At 39.2% G+C, this 16,341-nt stretch overlaps 1 protein-coding gene across 1 annotated transcript; it reads left to right on the top strand.

Annotated features, from left to right (window-relative positions):
• Window positions 1-3,330: 3,330 nt before the first annotated feature.
• Window positions 3,331-3,885, top strand: LOC145007110 (uncharacterized). The gene is made up of 2 exons (XM_078966098.1): window positions 3,331-3,373; window positions 3,479-3,885. Exons 1-2 carry the CDS (start codon window positions 3,331-3,333, stop codon window positions 3,883-3,885), a joined length of 450 nt encoding a protein of 149 aa, XP_078822224.1.
• The last annotated feature ends 12,456 nt before the right edge of the window (window positions 3,886-16,341 follow it).

The raw sequence follows: 16,341 nt of genomic DNA, 5'->3' as shown, positions 1-16,341 counted from the left end.
GTCACAACCGAATTATCTTTAAGACCTGATTCTGCGGTCATGTGCCTCATATTCAGCAAACTCCTCAGGAGTAGCAGTTGGCTCAGGCACCTTGAGCTCATTGTCAAGAACATATTCCTTGTTCTCGTAACGAGTGACCATCCTGATGTTTCTGATCCAATCAGTAAAGTTGGATCCATAAAAAATGACTCTCCCACAGAGGTTCATGAGAGAGAAGGAGCCAATAGGGTTTGAGCCATGAGTAGCATTGTTGGAAGACATATGAAAAGATGAAATTAAGTTTAGTTTAAATATAAGGATAGTCCTTAATAAAACACCCAAATGTAATATTAAGGCTAGGATCCAATCACAATATATTATAACCTAGAAGAGGGATTCCGTAATCCAAGTTATAACATATTTGAAAGGTAGGTGAATGACGATTCACCAATTTCCACCATGAAAATGAAATATAAATTATTAGGTTTTATTTGGTTTTTAGAAATTCCTAGATTCTTTGAGATTCATTGAACTTTTCAATGGCATGTTTCAATCTCGAGTGTGCCCTTCATGTTTTGTGGCTAGGATACCGAGGATCACAAAACAAGGTGTGAAGTAACCATGCAAATTACTTGGTACCCTTAATGTTTTTCACTTAATTGTTGTGCCGGTAAACCACATGCGCTCCTTCCGACCTCATGAAAAACCTTAAGTCATCCTTTGCCTTCCTTGTTATGTCCAAGTTAGTGTGCCGGTAAACCACACACGCTCCACCAACGACTTAAACAAGGTCCAAAGTGTAATTTCATGGATTAGCACCTTATTCACATTTTTCCTAAAGTAACTAAGATTGGGAATTTATAAAACATTTAGTTACTTTATAATAATCATTATAATTTTAATGAGAATTTATAAGTCCTTGTCTTACCCGTTCGGCTAACGACCCTCCACCAGTCAAGCAAGCGGTGGGTGAGAGTGGACACCCATTAAGTTACCATTTTATAGGCAACAACCTTATACCCACCTTATAGACCGACTTCGTGAATGAGGCGTACTAGCGGCAAAACGACTTTGATCTTATACATACATACATACATATATATATATATATATATATATATATATATATATTATTAACTTATAATATTATAAGTATAAGGGTTGAATTTTAACTATTAAAATTCTAAGGGCTGGAACTAAAGTCTTAATCAAGACTTTACTTGTTCCAAAACTTGAGGGCAAGTTTTGTAAACTTCCAAAACTTTTCATTTCTTATAACTTATGAGTTAATTAGAGTATTAAAAAATGAAGACTCTTCGTTTTATAACCCATGTGTTCTTTTAATGGTTTTTTTAAAACAAAGTGACCTTTGGTTTTCCATAACTTGAGGACAAGTTATGGACTCCATTAAAACACATAACGATCATGAATTAATCTACCACATAGGTTACAAACAATTACTATGATCATCTAAACATCATAAGATCAAGAACATAAATATGAGCACTTTCATGAATCAAAACTTACACTTAAAACTTTGTAATTTTGATAACTTGTTGTTGTAAATGGATTAGCAAGGACATTACACCATCTAAAACAAGTTTTCAAGTACCAAAACAGTTTAGGGTAATGTTTCTAGTCCATTTCCAGCAACTAAAGTCAAAAATCTGCATTCTGAGGCTTCTACTCGCCGAGTGCACGAACCTACTCGGCGAGTAGGATGAAGATACACATGAACTCGGCGAGTCCCCCCATGGACTTGGCGAGTTCATCAGGCAGATTGCACAAAATAGACTTTTTTCAACTTTTTAGCACAAATGACAAACAAACAAGCCTAGGCTCTGATACCACTGATGGGTTTTGAGCATTCTAACACATCCTATGTGTACATGCAACCCTAATAACCTTGGATCTATGTTTGTCTAATTATCATGCAAAGTTGATTTCCAAGGCTATGATCCTATCTAGCATACATGGGGAACAATTTTAACTTAAATAAAATATAGAACTACATACCTTGTTGATTTTGATCCTTGAAACCTTGTGAGCCTAGCACCCCAAGTGTGATGCCTCAAATTCTTCACACAACACAAAATGCTATGGAGTAAACTTAGAGAGAAAGTGTAACACTCTAAAATCGGTTCTAGCCCTCTTGTTTCTTTTTGTCTAACCGATTTTGGTGGAGTATGAGACTCTTATATAGTGTTGACACATCTAGGGTTACACCTTGTAAACCCTAATGTGTCATGACTCTTCATTTCCATGACCCATGGGTTTGTAACTCCCATGGAGCCTCCATGGACCATCCAATTGGTTTAACCCAACTTGATTATCCATGGAGCTTCTTAGGCCACTATACAAGATATGGATGATTTACATAATCAACCCACATATTTAATTAGTTATCTTTTTGATCACTTAATTAATTCTAAATTAATTCTTGATCAAACTAATTAAATAATATTATTAATATATTAGAACTTATAATATATTAATAAACCACAAGTGTTATTTCTCTCATTTAGTCTATAAAATTGCATGGTGCCATGCAACCCAAATGGACCATGCCGGGTCGGGTCAAGTACATACCAGAGATAGTTATGGACTTAGACACCTTATCCAACAACCGGAACCTCTCCCTTATCTGCAACCACTCTCTCATCCGTAGTCAAGTATCGTAAATGCAGTCATCGTCATTAGCACTTAGTCTTAGTCTTTTATTTGTTTTCTTAATGTACTCTCTTTTATCCAATGTGCCTTGCATGGAAATTTGAATCATATAGGACTTTTGTAATCTTTGAGACTCTACAAATATGAGTTCTCTCTTTCTGAATTAATATATATCTACGTATCTTGAATCCCATATCTCTCAAGAAATTCATAACTTCCTCTCATCTACTTCTTACTCTCTAAACTCTACTAAACGCAATCAGAAATATATCAGATCTAAATCACTCCTTCGGAGCAAGTCATTCTTGACTTAATTACTAAGTTTGATCTCCCTTACTAACTTGTTCTGATTGCATTCCTTGTTAAGAATCAACTTATGTGTATACTTGATATAATACTTGTTGTCATTTATATTTCCGCATCTAATAATCTAACTATCTAACTCTAACTTTTATTATTGTTGAGCTTTATGGTCCTTTGAGTTAAACTTTAAATTCTGTAATATAAACTTGTTCCAACGTTTGTTCAAGTGTGTCTCTCAAGTTTTTCTCTCAACAATTGGTATCAGAGCCAAAGTGGTTTCCTTTTGAAGCAAAACTCTGATTTTCAAAAAGCCTTCTATACCACTGAAGCTCATTTCTTAAAAAAAGTTTAAAAAAAATATTTTCAAAACAAGGAAATATGGCACAAGCATTATCTCTCAATGTTTCCAATAGTGTTGGTGGTTCAAATAGAGCCCCAATATTGGTGGCAAACGAATATCATCACTGGTCTCAGAGGATGGAAAGATACTTAAGGAGACTTGGAAGAGTTGTGTGGTGATCTGTAGAAGAAGGGCCACATGTCCCTGTTCTTACACCAGTTCAAACCGACGGCACCACAACCAGACTAGGAGGAGGTCAACCAGCCCTGAGTCGTCCCACCAAAGATGATCTCGACAATATGGAAAATGACGTTGCTGCTTTTTATGAAATTTCATGTGGAGTTGCTCCCGACAACTTCGACATTATCATAAACTGCAAATCAGCAAAAGAGATCTGGGATGTTCTCAAGAACTTATATGAGGGTAAAGAACAAGCTCAAGATAAGAAACTCACCACTGCACTCAATGAGTTCAACAATTTCAAAGCTCATGCGAGTGAAAGTTTGGAAGACTCCTTCAAAAGTTTCAATCTGATTGTCACTAAGTTACCCAATGTTGGCTCGATTCGAAGCAACCATGAGACAAATCTTTAATTTCTCAATGGTTTGGGAAGACACTGGACAACTGCTAAGATGATAGTACAAGGAGATAGGAAGATCCATTCTTTATCTCTTTACAAGCTCTATGGTGAATTCCAAGCACAAGAATCTACGGTACTCAAGGATTGTGCTGACTTTGAAGGACCACTTGCTCTTATAGCACAAGCACCACATACTCAATCATACTCTCCCTCGTATGACAATCCTCCACAGTCATACGAAGCTAACTCAGAGTATGATGATGATGAAGAATTCCAGAATGCAATTGCTCTTGTTAGCCAATAGTTCAACCGACTACCACCCTCTTCTTTTCGTAAAAATTAGCAGTTAACCAAACCTCCTTTCAACCGCAACTTGAATCCTCAAAACAATCATTCCCATTTCTCCAAAAACACTCACCCACCACAGCAACCTCAAACCACTCAACCCAAAGAGGCACCGAAGCCCATCAATTCAAATGACTCTGGTACCTCCTTAGAAGATAAAAGTGATGTTGTAATCTGTCACAAATGCAACAAGGAGAACCACTTTGCCAAAGACTACAAAGATAATGTGGTGAAATATAGAGCATTCTATCTTAGAATGGCTCAAGAATTGCAGCAAAGGGAAAAAGCAAAGGCATTTGTAACCCATGTGAAAAGGGGCCATCAAGTTTGGTCATCCGGAGATGAGGAGGAAGACATTAGCAACATCAAGGGAAAAGGAAAGATTTGCATGCTGGAAACTACGGACGAGGATGGGTCTACAAAGTTGGCAAAGAACCATTGCATGATTCAAACTCTAAATTATACCATGCATGACTGTCAACCCTTCATAGACAATCTTAATGACACATGTGTTGCCGTCCTTACAGACTATAACAAAGCTCTAGATGAGAAGAACATAGCGTCCCAAGAGATGTTTCACGTAAGAGGATCACTGGATAACAAAAGAATCAAAGTAGCTATGTTCGAAAAAGGACTTAGTGTTAGATAAAGATGCAAGAATGTTGAGTGAAACACAGTTAGAAATAGCTTTGAATCAAAGAGGTTTAGCTCAGAATGAAATTGTACGTTTAAATCTTTTAATAGAAAAAGTGTTCAATGAAAGTGAAGATATTGAAAATCATGTGAACAATGGAACTGTAGATAATACCTATAATTGGGGTTGGTCCAATGGATATCCTACCGCAAACGATTCCTCACCCCAGTTTAACAAAGATCGACTTTATGTCCCTCCGGACCGAGAGTTCCATTTCTTAGTTAATGACAAAACCTTTCCCGAAGACATAAGAGCTCACTTCGGTAGACTTCATGCTCTAAGTAACAATTGTGTCATTGAGGAAATTATGCTTGAATTTTCGGGTCAATCAAGTGATCAAATTCCCATCTGTGGCACAATTTATCCTAATTCTCAAACATCATTAGTTTTTGATGAGGAAATTGTTATGGACAAACCCGAAGTCTCAATGGATTTTCCAACTCTGCCGCCACGCCGTAGTGTCTCTCACTGCAGTCATGAACCACAGTCTGTCCATCTGCCTATCATCAAGTGTCCCATAAAAGTCTCAACTCAAACTTACTCTATGGTAGTCCAATCTTCCTTACCGCAGACCATAGTCAAGTTCACTGTGACCATTCAGCCAATACATAATGAATTATCCATTGATAACTTTGAAGTGGTTCGGTTCTTTCAAAACCCTGAACCCTCTAGTTCGGATGAATCAAGTGCTCGTTTTCAAAAATTATCAAAGGTTTCCATGAAACCTCAGCTGAACCTCAATGATCGCGGTTCTCCAAAAAACGAGGCAAAAAAGGTTTTCAAAGAGGAAATTTGATCCTGTGGCAAAAACCGGGAAATCATTTCAAAAAACAAAAAAACGAGTCAAATTTCCAAAATCTAAGAGTCCATAAAAGCTTGTTTTCTCAAATTAGTTTTCAAAATATTCTTCAGTCAAGAAAACAAACAAAAGGGAATGTACAATTCCTAAAACCATTTTAAAAACATCTGACACAACCCAAAAGAAAGTAAAGGCTTTTCGAAGCAATGGTTTTCAAATCTATTCCTCAGATGACCCAAAATGGAATGGGATTTTACCAACTCCAACACTTTTAAAATCACATCAAAATCTTAAAAAATCACTTTCCAAGAGATCCACACATGTTCCCAGTCCTGCAAAATGCACTTTTTCAAATCCCAATAGCACCACGGTCAGATCTCACTTTTTCAAAAACCTCGTATCTTTTTTCACAACACTCCAATAAGTCACAAATACCCAGGACTAGGCCTAAAAGTTGACTCAAAACCTGTCCCTACAACCTCAACTCATGCATCAATTAGAAAATCATTCATTGTCCTAGGCTCCAAATTCGTTGGATGCCCAAACTAACCATGTAATTCCAGGCTATGTGCAAGGAGGAACAAGAGGAAGAATGGTTAATCGATAGTGCCTGCTCCTTGCACATGACCGGAAGATTGAAGTACCTTCGGGATTTCAAGCCAATTTGCAACGGTGGAAAAGTCACATTAGGCAACAACGTGAAAGGGATAATCCGATGTTATGGTGTTCTTACTACTGAGAATTTCTCTATCCAAAAGGTCACTTACGTGGAAGGCCTTAAAGACAATCTCATCAGTGGTGGCCAACTATGTAAGGCAGTCCATCGAGTTGAATTTGAAAGTGAATTTTGCTATGTAATGAATAGTGATAGAAGTACTTGCTTGATCAAATACAAATCCGAAGATAGCATGTATGTCTCTCTGATCATAGGGAAACCGCAGCTATGCTTCCTATCCAAAGCAATATCAGAAGTTACCTTGCTATGGCATCGCAAGCTAGCTCATCTCAACTTTTGCTATATCAACAACCTGGTTACCGGGGAACTCGTGTGAGGTCTCCCCATTCTAAAATATCACAATGATACCCTTTTCCTAGCCTGTGAATGTAGAAAACAGTCCAAAGCAAGTCATCCGATGGTGATTGATTCTACAATTTCTGAACCACTGGAACTTTTATATATTGATCTCTACAGTCCATCTACCGTAGCCAGTCTTCATCACAAGAAATGCATACTGGTTATGGTGGATGATTTTACTCGCTTCACATGGGTTTTCTTTCTAAGACTCAAGTCAGAAACATCGCATGTGCTGATAATTTTTATCAAGGTGATCGAACTACAGATCAAGTTTCCAGTACATCGTATCCACAGTGATAATGGAACCGAGTTTACCAATCATCTCTTAAACAGTTTCTTGGTTTCAAAGGGTATCAGTTACAATTTCTCAACTCATTACACACCGCAGTAAAATGGAGTAGTAGAGCGAAGAAACCTAACTCTGGTAGAAGCAGCTAGATCTATGCTCAACTTTGCAAATCTTCCTCTTTACTTCTGGGCCGAAGCAGTGGTCACAACATGCTTTGTGCAAAACTGAAGCATTGTGTGCAAGCGTCTCAGCAAAACTCCATATGAGGGTCTTAACAACCACAAACCAAATGTCTGATTCTTTCACATCTTTAGGTGTAGATGTTTTGTGATCAACAACAAAGATCATCTTAACAAGATTGCACCGAAGTCTGATGAAGGCATCTTTCTTGGCTACTCAACAAACAAGGTAACCTATAAGGTTCTCATTAGAAGCATAAGACTAATAGTTGAAAGCTTCGACATCAAATTCAATGACTATTACGTCCGCAACATTGCTCCATCAACTGAAACCAAAGCAATCCTGGAAAGTGATATTCATGCCTCTTTGGCTCCATTAAACATAGTTGAAGTAAACTGTGATGATATCTTTGACCCTGTAGAGATTGCTAAGTTATCCGAAGTTCTTGTGTCCCCGGCAGCTCAACAGTAGCATGCTGATATATCTGGTCTGTCTCTATCCGATGAAGTATCACTAAATACTTCCACCTTATCGGTTGAGGGGGAAAGCTCCACTCTGAATTAGGTGACTACCATCGAGGTTCCAATAATTGAAGATGTAGTTCCGGTTCCTATATGCATAGGATCTTTGCCCATAAATGTTTCTTCAGACTCAGATGATGAATATATAGAGAAGATTGACACAAGAACTGACCCAAGAGCTAACACACTTTCAACAATCCAGGGGGAACCTTCTCAGGTTCAAGTCAAACTGCCATCCGCAATCCAAGGGGAACCGCTTTCAATTTCTCAAGAAAATGCTAATTATGCTCCATCAATCCAAGATAATTATGAAGGCTGCTCTCAAGTCTAGGGGAACTGTCGTCTACAACCACAGTTGTTGGGACCCGTAGTGTTACGTCTGTGGCTCGCTCCTTATCCCAGTTTTGTTCCCGGTTTGGGCCTGTCCAACCGTGTTTATTTTGATTAGGGTTTTAGTATTTAAGGTGCATGCATGCATCCTTTGTAATCATCGCTTTTCATTTATTGTTCTCAGTATTGTACTACAAACCCTAGCTCGCCTCTACAATGGAAGTTCTTCATCGAGCTCTACTGAGGCGTGACTATTCTTGAATCATTAAGCTATATGTTGATTCTATCCTGTGTTCTCAGTGTTTGTTTGTTTATTTATTTTACCGATTAACCTGTTGAAGATCTAATCAAACCCATACGAGGGAAACCAGCAGTTTGCTTGCTAACGAAGGCTCATTCAGACGAAAGCTGGCTTTGGCACCGAAGACTTTCCCATCTCAATTTCAAAGACATCAACAAGCTAGTGCTTGGGGACCATTTTCGAGGTCTTCCTGTTCTGAATTTTGAAAAAGAACACTTGTGTGCTGCGTGTGAAATGTGAAAATGAAGTCGACAGAGTCATCGTTCTCGATTTAATACAAAAATTGTTGAACCACTAGAATTACTTCACGTTGATCTATGTGGTCCATCTTCAATTTTGTGCATTGGTGGTAGCAGGTATATACTTGTAATAGTGCATGCCTTCTCCTGATTCACCTGGGTGTTCTTTTTGAGACAGAAATCAGAGGCCACTCCCAAGCTTAAACTCTTTATTAAGCAGGTAGAAGTTCAACAATGAAAGGTAGTTCGAAATATAAGAAGCGACAACGGGTTGGAGTTCAGGAACAAAGACTTTGAAGATTTTCTTGCAGAGAAAGGGACAACTCACAATGTTGTGGTTCCATATACTCCACAACAGAATGGAATTGTCGAAAGGCGAAACCGATCTTTATGTGAAGCAGATCGAACCATGCTTAGCTTTGCTTCACTACCACTATATTTCTGGGCGGATGACATTGCTGTTGCTTGCTACACGTAGAACAAATCTTATCTCAACAAACGATTCTCCATCACTCCTTATGAGATTATGAACAACCGAAAGCCTAATGTAAAGTTTTTTCATGTGTTCAGTTCAAGATGCTTCATCTTTAATTCAAAAGAGCACGGAAACAAGTTTGACGTCAAAGCGGATGAAGGAATTTTTCTAGGATATTCATTACACTCCAAAGCATATAGGGTCTTGAACAAGCATTCAAAGAAAATTGAATAGACTTATTATGTCACCTTCGATGATAACTACGTCAAGAAACTAAAGACAACCGAAGGTTCTTTGGAGGAAATATTTCCAAAATCTGGTCAAGCTACTGTACCAATCTCAAACCTCTTTGAGCAATACATGATGCTGTTTGATGAACCAGAACATGTTATCCATTCTGAATCCAAAGATGCAGACAATAGGGTAGACAACCTGAAGAAGATAATCGATGATGCTGCATAGAAAATGGCAGATGAACAACCGACAGCAACCGAACAGCCTGACTCAAGCGAACCTCCAAAAGATAGTTCTTATTTTCAGGGGGAGGTTTTGTCTTCTCTAAATAACCAAGATTCACCATTCTAGGGGGAGAGTCCATCATCATTAGTACCAACCGAAAGTCAAGTCCAGAAGGAGAATTCTAAGCCTGAAGCTGAAGAAGTATCATCATTTGAGGAGGAGCATACAAGTCAGAATTCGAAGAAGAAGTGACTGCTGAACCGGATCCCTCTTATAATCCTAATTACCCTCATCAATCCAAATGGACCAAAGATCATCCACAAACAGAAATTATTGGTAAACCAACAAAAAAAGTTCTCACACGATCAAAACTGAAAGCGAAACAAACTGCACTATTCTCTAAAGTGGAATTTTTCATATTTAATTCGTTCGTCTCCAAGGTTGAATCGAAGACGATCAACACTGCACTCGATCATTCTGATTGGGTACAGGAGATTCAAGATGAACTCAATGAGTTCGAGCGAAACAAAGTGTGTAGACTAATTCCAACACCAAAGGATGTTTCTGTGGTTGGACTAAAGTGGGTTTTCAAGAACAAGATGGATATGGAAGGAAATGTGATTCGCAACAAGGCAAGACTGGTTGTGAAAGGTTACTATCAAGAAGAAGGAATACATCACGAAGAGACCATCACTCAAGTAGCAAGGCTAGAATCGATTCGTATTTTTCTTGCCTATGTTGCACACAAGAACTTTGAAGTATACCAAAATGGATGTGAAGTGTGCCTTCTTAAATAGAGAACTAGAAGAGACAGTGTATGTAGAGAAACCACTGGGTTTCGTGAACGAGAAATATCCAGATCACTCCTACATTCTGGACAAGGCTATCTATGGTCTCAAGCAAGCACCAAGGGCATGGTATGAAAGTCTAACTTGATTTCTCAAAATGTCAAAGTTTAAACAAGGTTCGGTTGACCTAACCTTCTTTCGTAAGAAAGAGGATGACCACCTTATAATCGTTCAAATTTACGTTGATGATATCATCTTCAATTCCACAAATCCTGGCTTAACAGCTGAATTTAGGAAGTTGATGGAGACTAAATTTGAGATGAGCTCAATGGGTCCTATTAACTTTTTCCTTGGCTTAAATATTAGAGAGGGACCCGAAGGCATTTTCATTAATCAAGAGGCTTATACGAAGACCTTGGTTGCCAAATTTGGAATGATAGGAGATTCGAAAGTAAAGGTTCTTATGGTGTTTGGCACAAAGTTAACACCTTCTCTCAACAAACGGGATGCTGACATGACCTTCTATCGTCAGATGATAGGGTCCCTAATGTATCTAACAGCAAGTCGACCAGACATAATGTTCTCTGTTTGCTATTGTGCTAGGTTTCAAGCTAATCCACGCGAACCTCACCTGCTAGCTGTGAAGAATATATTTCGATACCTGAAGCGAACCTCTTCGCTCGATCTATGGTACCCAGCCAAGTCAGGGTTCTTTGTCTAAGCATTCTCAGATGCTGGTCTAGGAGGATGTGCCCTGGACCGAAAGAGTACCATTGGAGGATGCCGATTTCTGGATGGGAAACTTATTAGTTGGCAGTCAAAGAAAAAAACCTGTGTCTCTCTCTCCACTGCAGAAGCAAAATAGATAGCCGCAACATCGTGCACATCTCGGGTCATTTGGATACAAAGTCAACTTCGAGACTATGGCCTGAACATGAAGAAAATCCCACTATATTGTGACTCAGAGAGTGCAATAAGGATTTTCATAACCCAGTGCAACACTCAAAGACGAAACACATAACACCGAGGTATCACTTTATCAAGAATCATGTGGAAGATGGTAATGTGGAAATTCATTTTGTAAGAACCACTGATCAATTGGAAGATGATAATATAGAAATTCATTCCGTTTTTGACGTTCATTATATGCACGCGTAGGTAAAATTATACTCTACAACTTTCGTTTAGACTTCGTCGGCTAATTTTGACTTTATTTTTAACTTCTTCATCCAACATCTGTTTTTGTCTATCTTTTTACCATTGTGCTACTAATGACGAGACCTTTGATTCTCGTTTAGGTTGTGTTGGCTAAAAACCACCCTATCTTTATTTTGAGTTTTTAGTTGTATACTGCTATACTGAAATTTAGAAAAATCATAACTTCCTCATACGAAGTTAGAACTTGGTGTTCTTTTTATGAAAGTTCTCGGTTTAACATAAACTACAACCTTCATTTAGATTGTTAAGGCTAAAAATCCTTTTATTAAAAATTCAGTTTTTACACTGAACAATGTTTTGCCGGTTTTGTCGTGGATTTTCGATTAGTCATAACTTCTTTGTTATAACTCGGCTTTTAGTGTTCTTTATATTTTTGGAAACCTTGTTACAATCTCTATCACTTGGTTCATCCTAATTGAGATTATTTAATAATTTATTTTTGAGGGTCAATTATGTAAATATACACAGTGTGCCAAAATTTCTCTTTATTAAAAAAAAGTACAAATTGACCTACACTATTACATAGGTTTGAAATAATGGTTTGTTACATTATCCCCCCGTTAGAGAGAATTTCATCCCGAAATTTACATTATAGATAGACTCGGGAAAAGATGTGGGTATTTCTGTTGCATTTGATCCACCGGCTCCCAAGTGAATTCAGGTCCCCTCTTTGCATTCCAGCGAACCTTCACTATCGGGATGCGGCTTTGTTTGGTTTTCTTAACATCCCTATCTAGTATCTCTATGGGTTCTTCCACAAAATTGAGGCTCTTGTTTAACTCGATTTCCTCAAGTGGTATCACAAGAGACTCGTCAGATAGACACTTTTTCAAGTTTGAAACGTGGAAGGTAGGATGAATGTTACTTAGTTCCTGGGGTAATCGAAGTTTGTAAGCTACAGGGCCCATTTGGGTGAGACCTTTAACAAAACACGGTCACCGACCTGGAATTCCAAGGGTTTTCTCCTTTTGTCAGCGTAGCTTTTCTGTCTATCTCTGGAAGCTTTAAGTCACTCCCGAATTTGTACGATCTTCTCGGTAGTTTCCCGAATAATTTATGGACCAGTGAGGGTACTGTCAGAAGTTTTCCCTCTAGCCAGCTGTGTGTCACCCACTTCAGCCCAGCATAGAGGGGATCTGCACTTGCGGCCATAGAGGGCTTCGAATGGAGCAACTTTTATGCTAGTATGATAACTGTTGTTATAAGAGAGCTCAACAAGGGGTAAATGAATATCCCATGCCTATCCAAAGTCTATAACGCAAAATCGTAACATATCTTCTAACGTTTGAATTGTCCTCCCACTTTGTCCATGGGTTTGCGGATCGTAGGTTGTACTCATGTCTAGCCTAGTTCCCAGAGAGTTTTGTAAAGACTGCCAAAAACAAGATGTGAATCTACTATCTCGGTCCGAAATAATAGATATTGGCACACCATGCAGTCTAACAATCTCCTTGAGGTATGTTCTTGTTAGTTTCTCCATCTTGTCAGTCTCCTTGATTGGTAAGAAGTGTGCGGATTTGGTTAATCTATCGACGATTACCCAAATAGTATCATAACCACTAGATGTCTTGGGTAACTTGGTTATGAAATCCATTGTAATCCGCTCCCATTTCCTTTCAGGGATTTCAGGTTGTTGAAATAAACCTGAAGGTATCTGGTACTCTACCTTAAATTTGGCGCAAGTAAGGCACTTGCCCACAAAGGTAGCGATTTCGGCATTCATGTTAGGCCACCAATATAGTTTCTTAAGGTCCAGATACATCTTGTCTGAACCTAGGTGGATGGAGTTTCAGGTTTTGTGTGCTTCATTGATAACCACATCTCTGTAACCACCGAACTTTGGTGTCCAGATCCGATTCATGAAATAATAGACTCCCTCATCCCTGACTTTGAAGTTCTTATCCATTCCTCTCAGGGTTTCACCTGCCATGTTTTCGGGTTTCAAGGAATCAAGTTGAGCTTCCTTGATCTGCGTGGACAGATGTGAATGGATTGTCATGGTCAACGATTTTACCCAGCATCCCGAGTATTCTTTTCTACTAAGGGCGCCAGCTACTACGTTTTCTTTACCAGGGTGATAAATAATTTCACACTCGTAATCGTTCAGTAGCTCCACCCATCGTCTTTGTCTCATATTCAGCTCTTTTTGATCGAAGATGTGTTGGAGACTTTTATGGTCCGTGAATATTGTGTATTTCATGCCATATAAGTAATGTCTCCAGATCTTCAGAGCAAACACCACTACTCCTAGTTCAAGGTCATGTGTTGTATAGTTGATTTCATGTGTCTTTAGCTGTCTTGAGGCATAGGATATAACCTTTCCTCATTGCATAAGAACACATCCAAGCCCTTGATTAGAAGCATCACAGTACACTACAAAATCCTTTGTCCCTTCAGGGAGAGACAGGATTGGTGCACTACACAAGGCTCGCTTCAACATTTGGAACGCGGTTTCTTGCTTTTCTCCCCAGCTAAAGGTTACACCCTTTTGGGTCAGAGTAGTAAGAGGCTTAGCTATTCGAGAGAAATTTTGAATGAATCTGCGATAATAGCCGGCTAGACCTAAGAATTGACGGATTTCTTTAGGTGTTTTGCTAGTTTTCAATTGCCTTTATTTTGGAAGGGTCGACGTGTATTCCTTCTAAACAGACCACGTGACCTAGGAAAACTACCTTCCTGATCCAAAATTCACACTTTGAAAACTTCGCATAGAGCTTCTCCGATCTAAGAGTTTGTAATATTTGACGAAGATGTTAGCCATGTTCTTCTTTGCTTTTTGAATAGATAAGGATATCGTCAATGAAGACTATGACGAATTTGTCCAAGAATGGACAACACACTCTGTTCATCAAGTCCATGAACACTACAGGTGAATTCGTCAATCCGAATGACATCACTATAAACTCGTAATGACCATAACGAGTTCTAAACGCGGTTTTGGGAACGTCTTCCTCCAAAATTCGTAACTGGTGATACCCGGATCTTAAGTCTATCTTTGAGAAGTAGTTTGCCCCTTGAAGTTGGTCGAACAGATCGTCAATGTGAGGCAGAGGCTATCGATTCTTTATTGTAAGTTTATTCAGCTCGCGGTAGTCTATACACATGTGGAATGATCCATCCTTCTTCTTTACGAACAAAACCGGTGCTCCCCAAGGTGAGAAGCTTGGTCTTATGAAACCTTTGCTTAGGAGTTCGTTAAGCTGGCTGGATAATTCCTGCATTTCAGAAGGTGCAAGACGGTAGGGAGATTTGGCTACGGGGGTAGCTCCAGGGATTAAGTCGATTCGAAATTCGACTTGTCGTTTGGGAGGCACCCCTGGCAGATCATCAGGAAATAAATCAGAAAAGTTGCAGACCTCGGGAATGCTCGCGATGTCTTTGACTTGTTTCTTTTTGTCTACCACGTGAGCTAAGAATGCATGGTACTCCTTATGAAGGTATTGTTGTGCCTTGATGCAAGAAATGATTTGAAGGTTCGTTCCAGGTTTGTCGCCATAAATAACAAGAGTTTCGTTAGTTGGCAATTTCAAACGAATAGCTATTTCATAACATAGGATGTCGGCATGGTTGGGGCACAACCAATCCATGCCTATTATGACGTCAAAACTTTTGATAGAGACCGACATAAGGTCTATTGAGAAAGAAAAGTCATTTAAGGTAAGGGTACATCCTATGTATATATCATTGGTGGATTCAGATTTCCTGTTAGCCATTTCAACTATGAAAGTTTCCTTTAGTGGTTGGGAGTTTTGATTTAGAAGATGTTTAAAGTTATGGCTCATGAAGCTCCTCTTAGCACCACAATCAAAAAGAATGCATGCATAAGTATTGTTGAGAAGGAACGTACCCGTAAACACTATAGGGTCTGCAACCGCTTCTTCGTGACCCAGTGCTAGACTTCTCCCAACCCCACCGGCATTTTCAGCTTTTAGACAATCTCTCTTGAAATTCCCCACATCACCGCATTGGTAGCATGCTCGACCTACTCCAGCGGCAGGTACTTGGTTAAGGGGTTGAGGTGGTGTTCTACATAATCGGGCAGTATGCCTTTTCCTGTTATAGTTACGGCACTGCATCTTTGGGCAATTTCCAGTGTGGTGAAAATTGCACTTGTTGCTTTTAGGGAGGTTACCAGCATAGGGTTTAGTTGGTGCTGGGTTGTTGGGGGCAACAGCAGGCACAGTAGTAGGTATGGTAGCAGGTATAGTAGTAGCATGGACTGCCACTATTTGTTGCTTCTTTGAAGGTTCCAGAGGAGATTAGCCCTTCCTTTTGTTCCAACCCTTCTTTTTGTTGTTGTTGTTGTTCTCTCTAGTTATTCTGGGGCAGTAACCACATGGTTTTGACGATTTCCATGGTCAATAAGTGACTGTGCCAGTTCCTTGGCAATGTCAAAGGTAACAGGCCTAGATGCAATGACAGACCCCGAATATACCTTTCAATCATTTTGCTCTCTAGAGCAACCATTTTTGGACACAGAATCGCCAAGTCACAGAATCGATTCGTGTAAGTTGTTATGTCGGCACCGGCCATAGTAAGACCCCAGAGTTCTTGCTCTAGTTTCTAAATTTCCCCTCGCGGGCAATATTCCCACATCAACATGGTTTTTAGGTTCTCCCAGCTTATAGTATTAGCCACTATCAAAGTCGGTGACTTAACATGGCCATTCCACCATGTTAGGGCCCTATCTGAAAAAGTACAAGCAGCAAATTTAACCTTGCTACCCTCTTAACAGGAGAAATTTTCAAAGATTGCT

Source organism: Lactuca saligna, chromosome 7 (genome assembly GCF_052625555.1).
Source record: "Lactuca saligna cultivar CGN05327 chromosome 7, ASM5262555v1, whole genome shotgun sequence".
Taxonomy (NCBI): domain Eukaryota; kingdom Viridiplantae; phylum Streptophyta; class Magnoliopsida; order Asterales; family Asteraceae; genus Lactuca; species Lactuca saligna.
Note: the sequence above shows the minus strand (reverse complement) of the source record. Positions and strands in the feature narration are given on the sequence as shown.

What these genes read in the sequence shown, in the direction of transcription:
- LOC145007110 (XM_078966098.1), top strand. Translation starts at nt 3,331, where the DNA reads ATGGCACAAGCATTATCTCTCAATGTTTCCAATAGTGTTGGTG. An exon ending in TGTTTCCAATAGTGTTGGTG is followed by an intron (nt 3,374 to 3,478) that starts GTTCAAATAGAG and finishes GGTGATCTGTAG; the next exon opens with AAGAAGGGCCACATGTCCCT.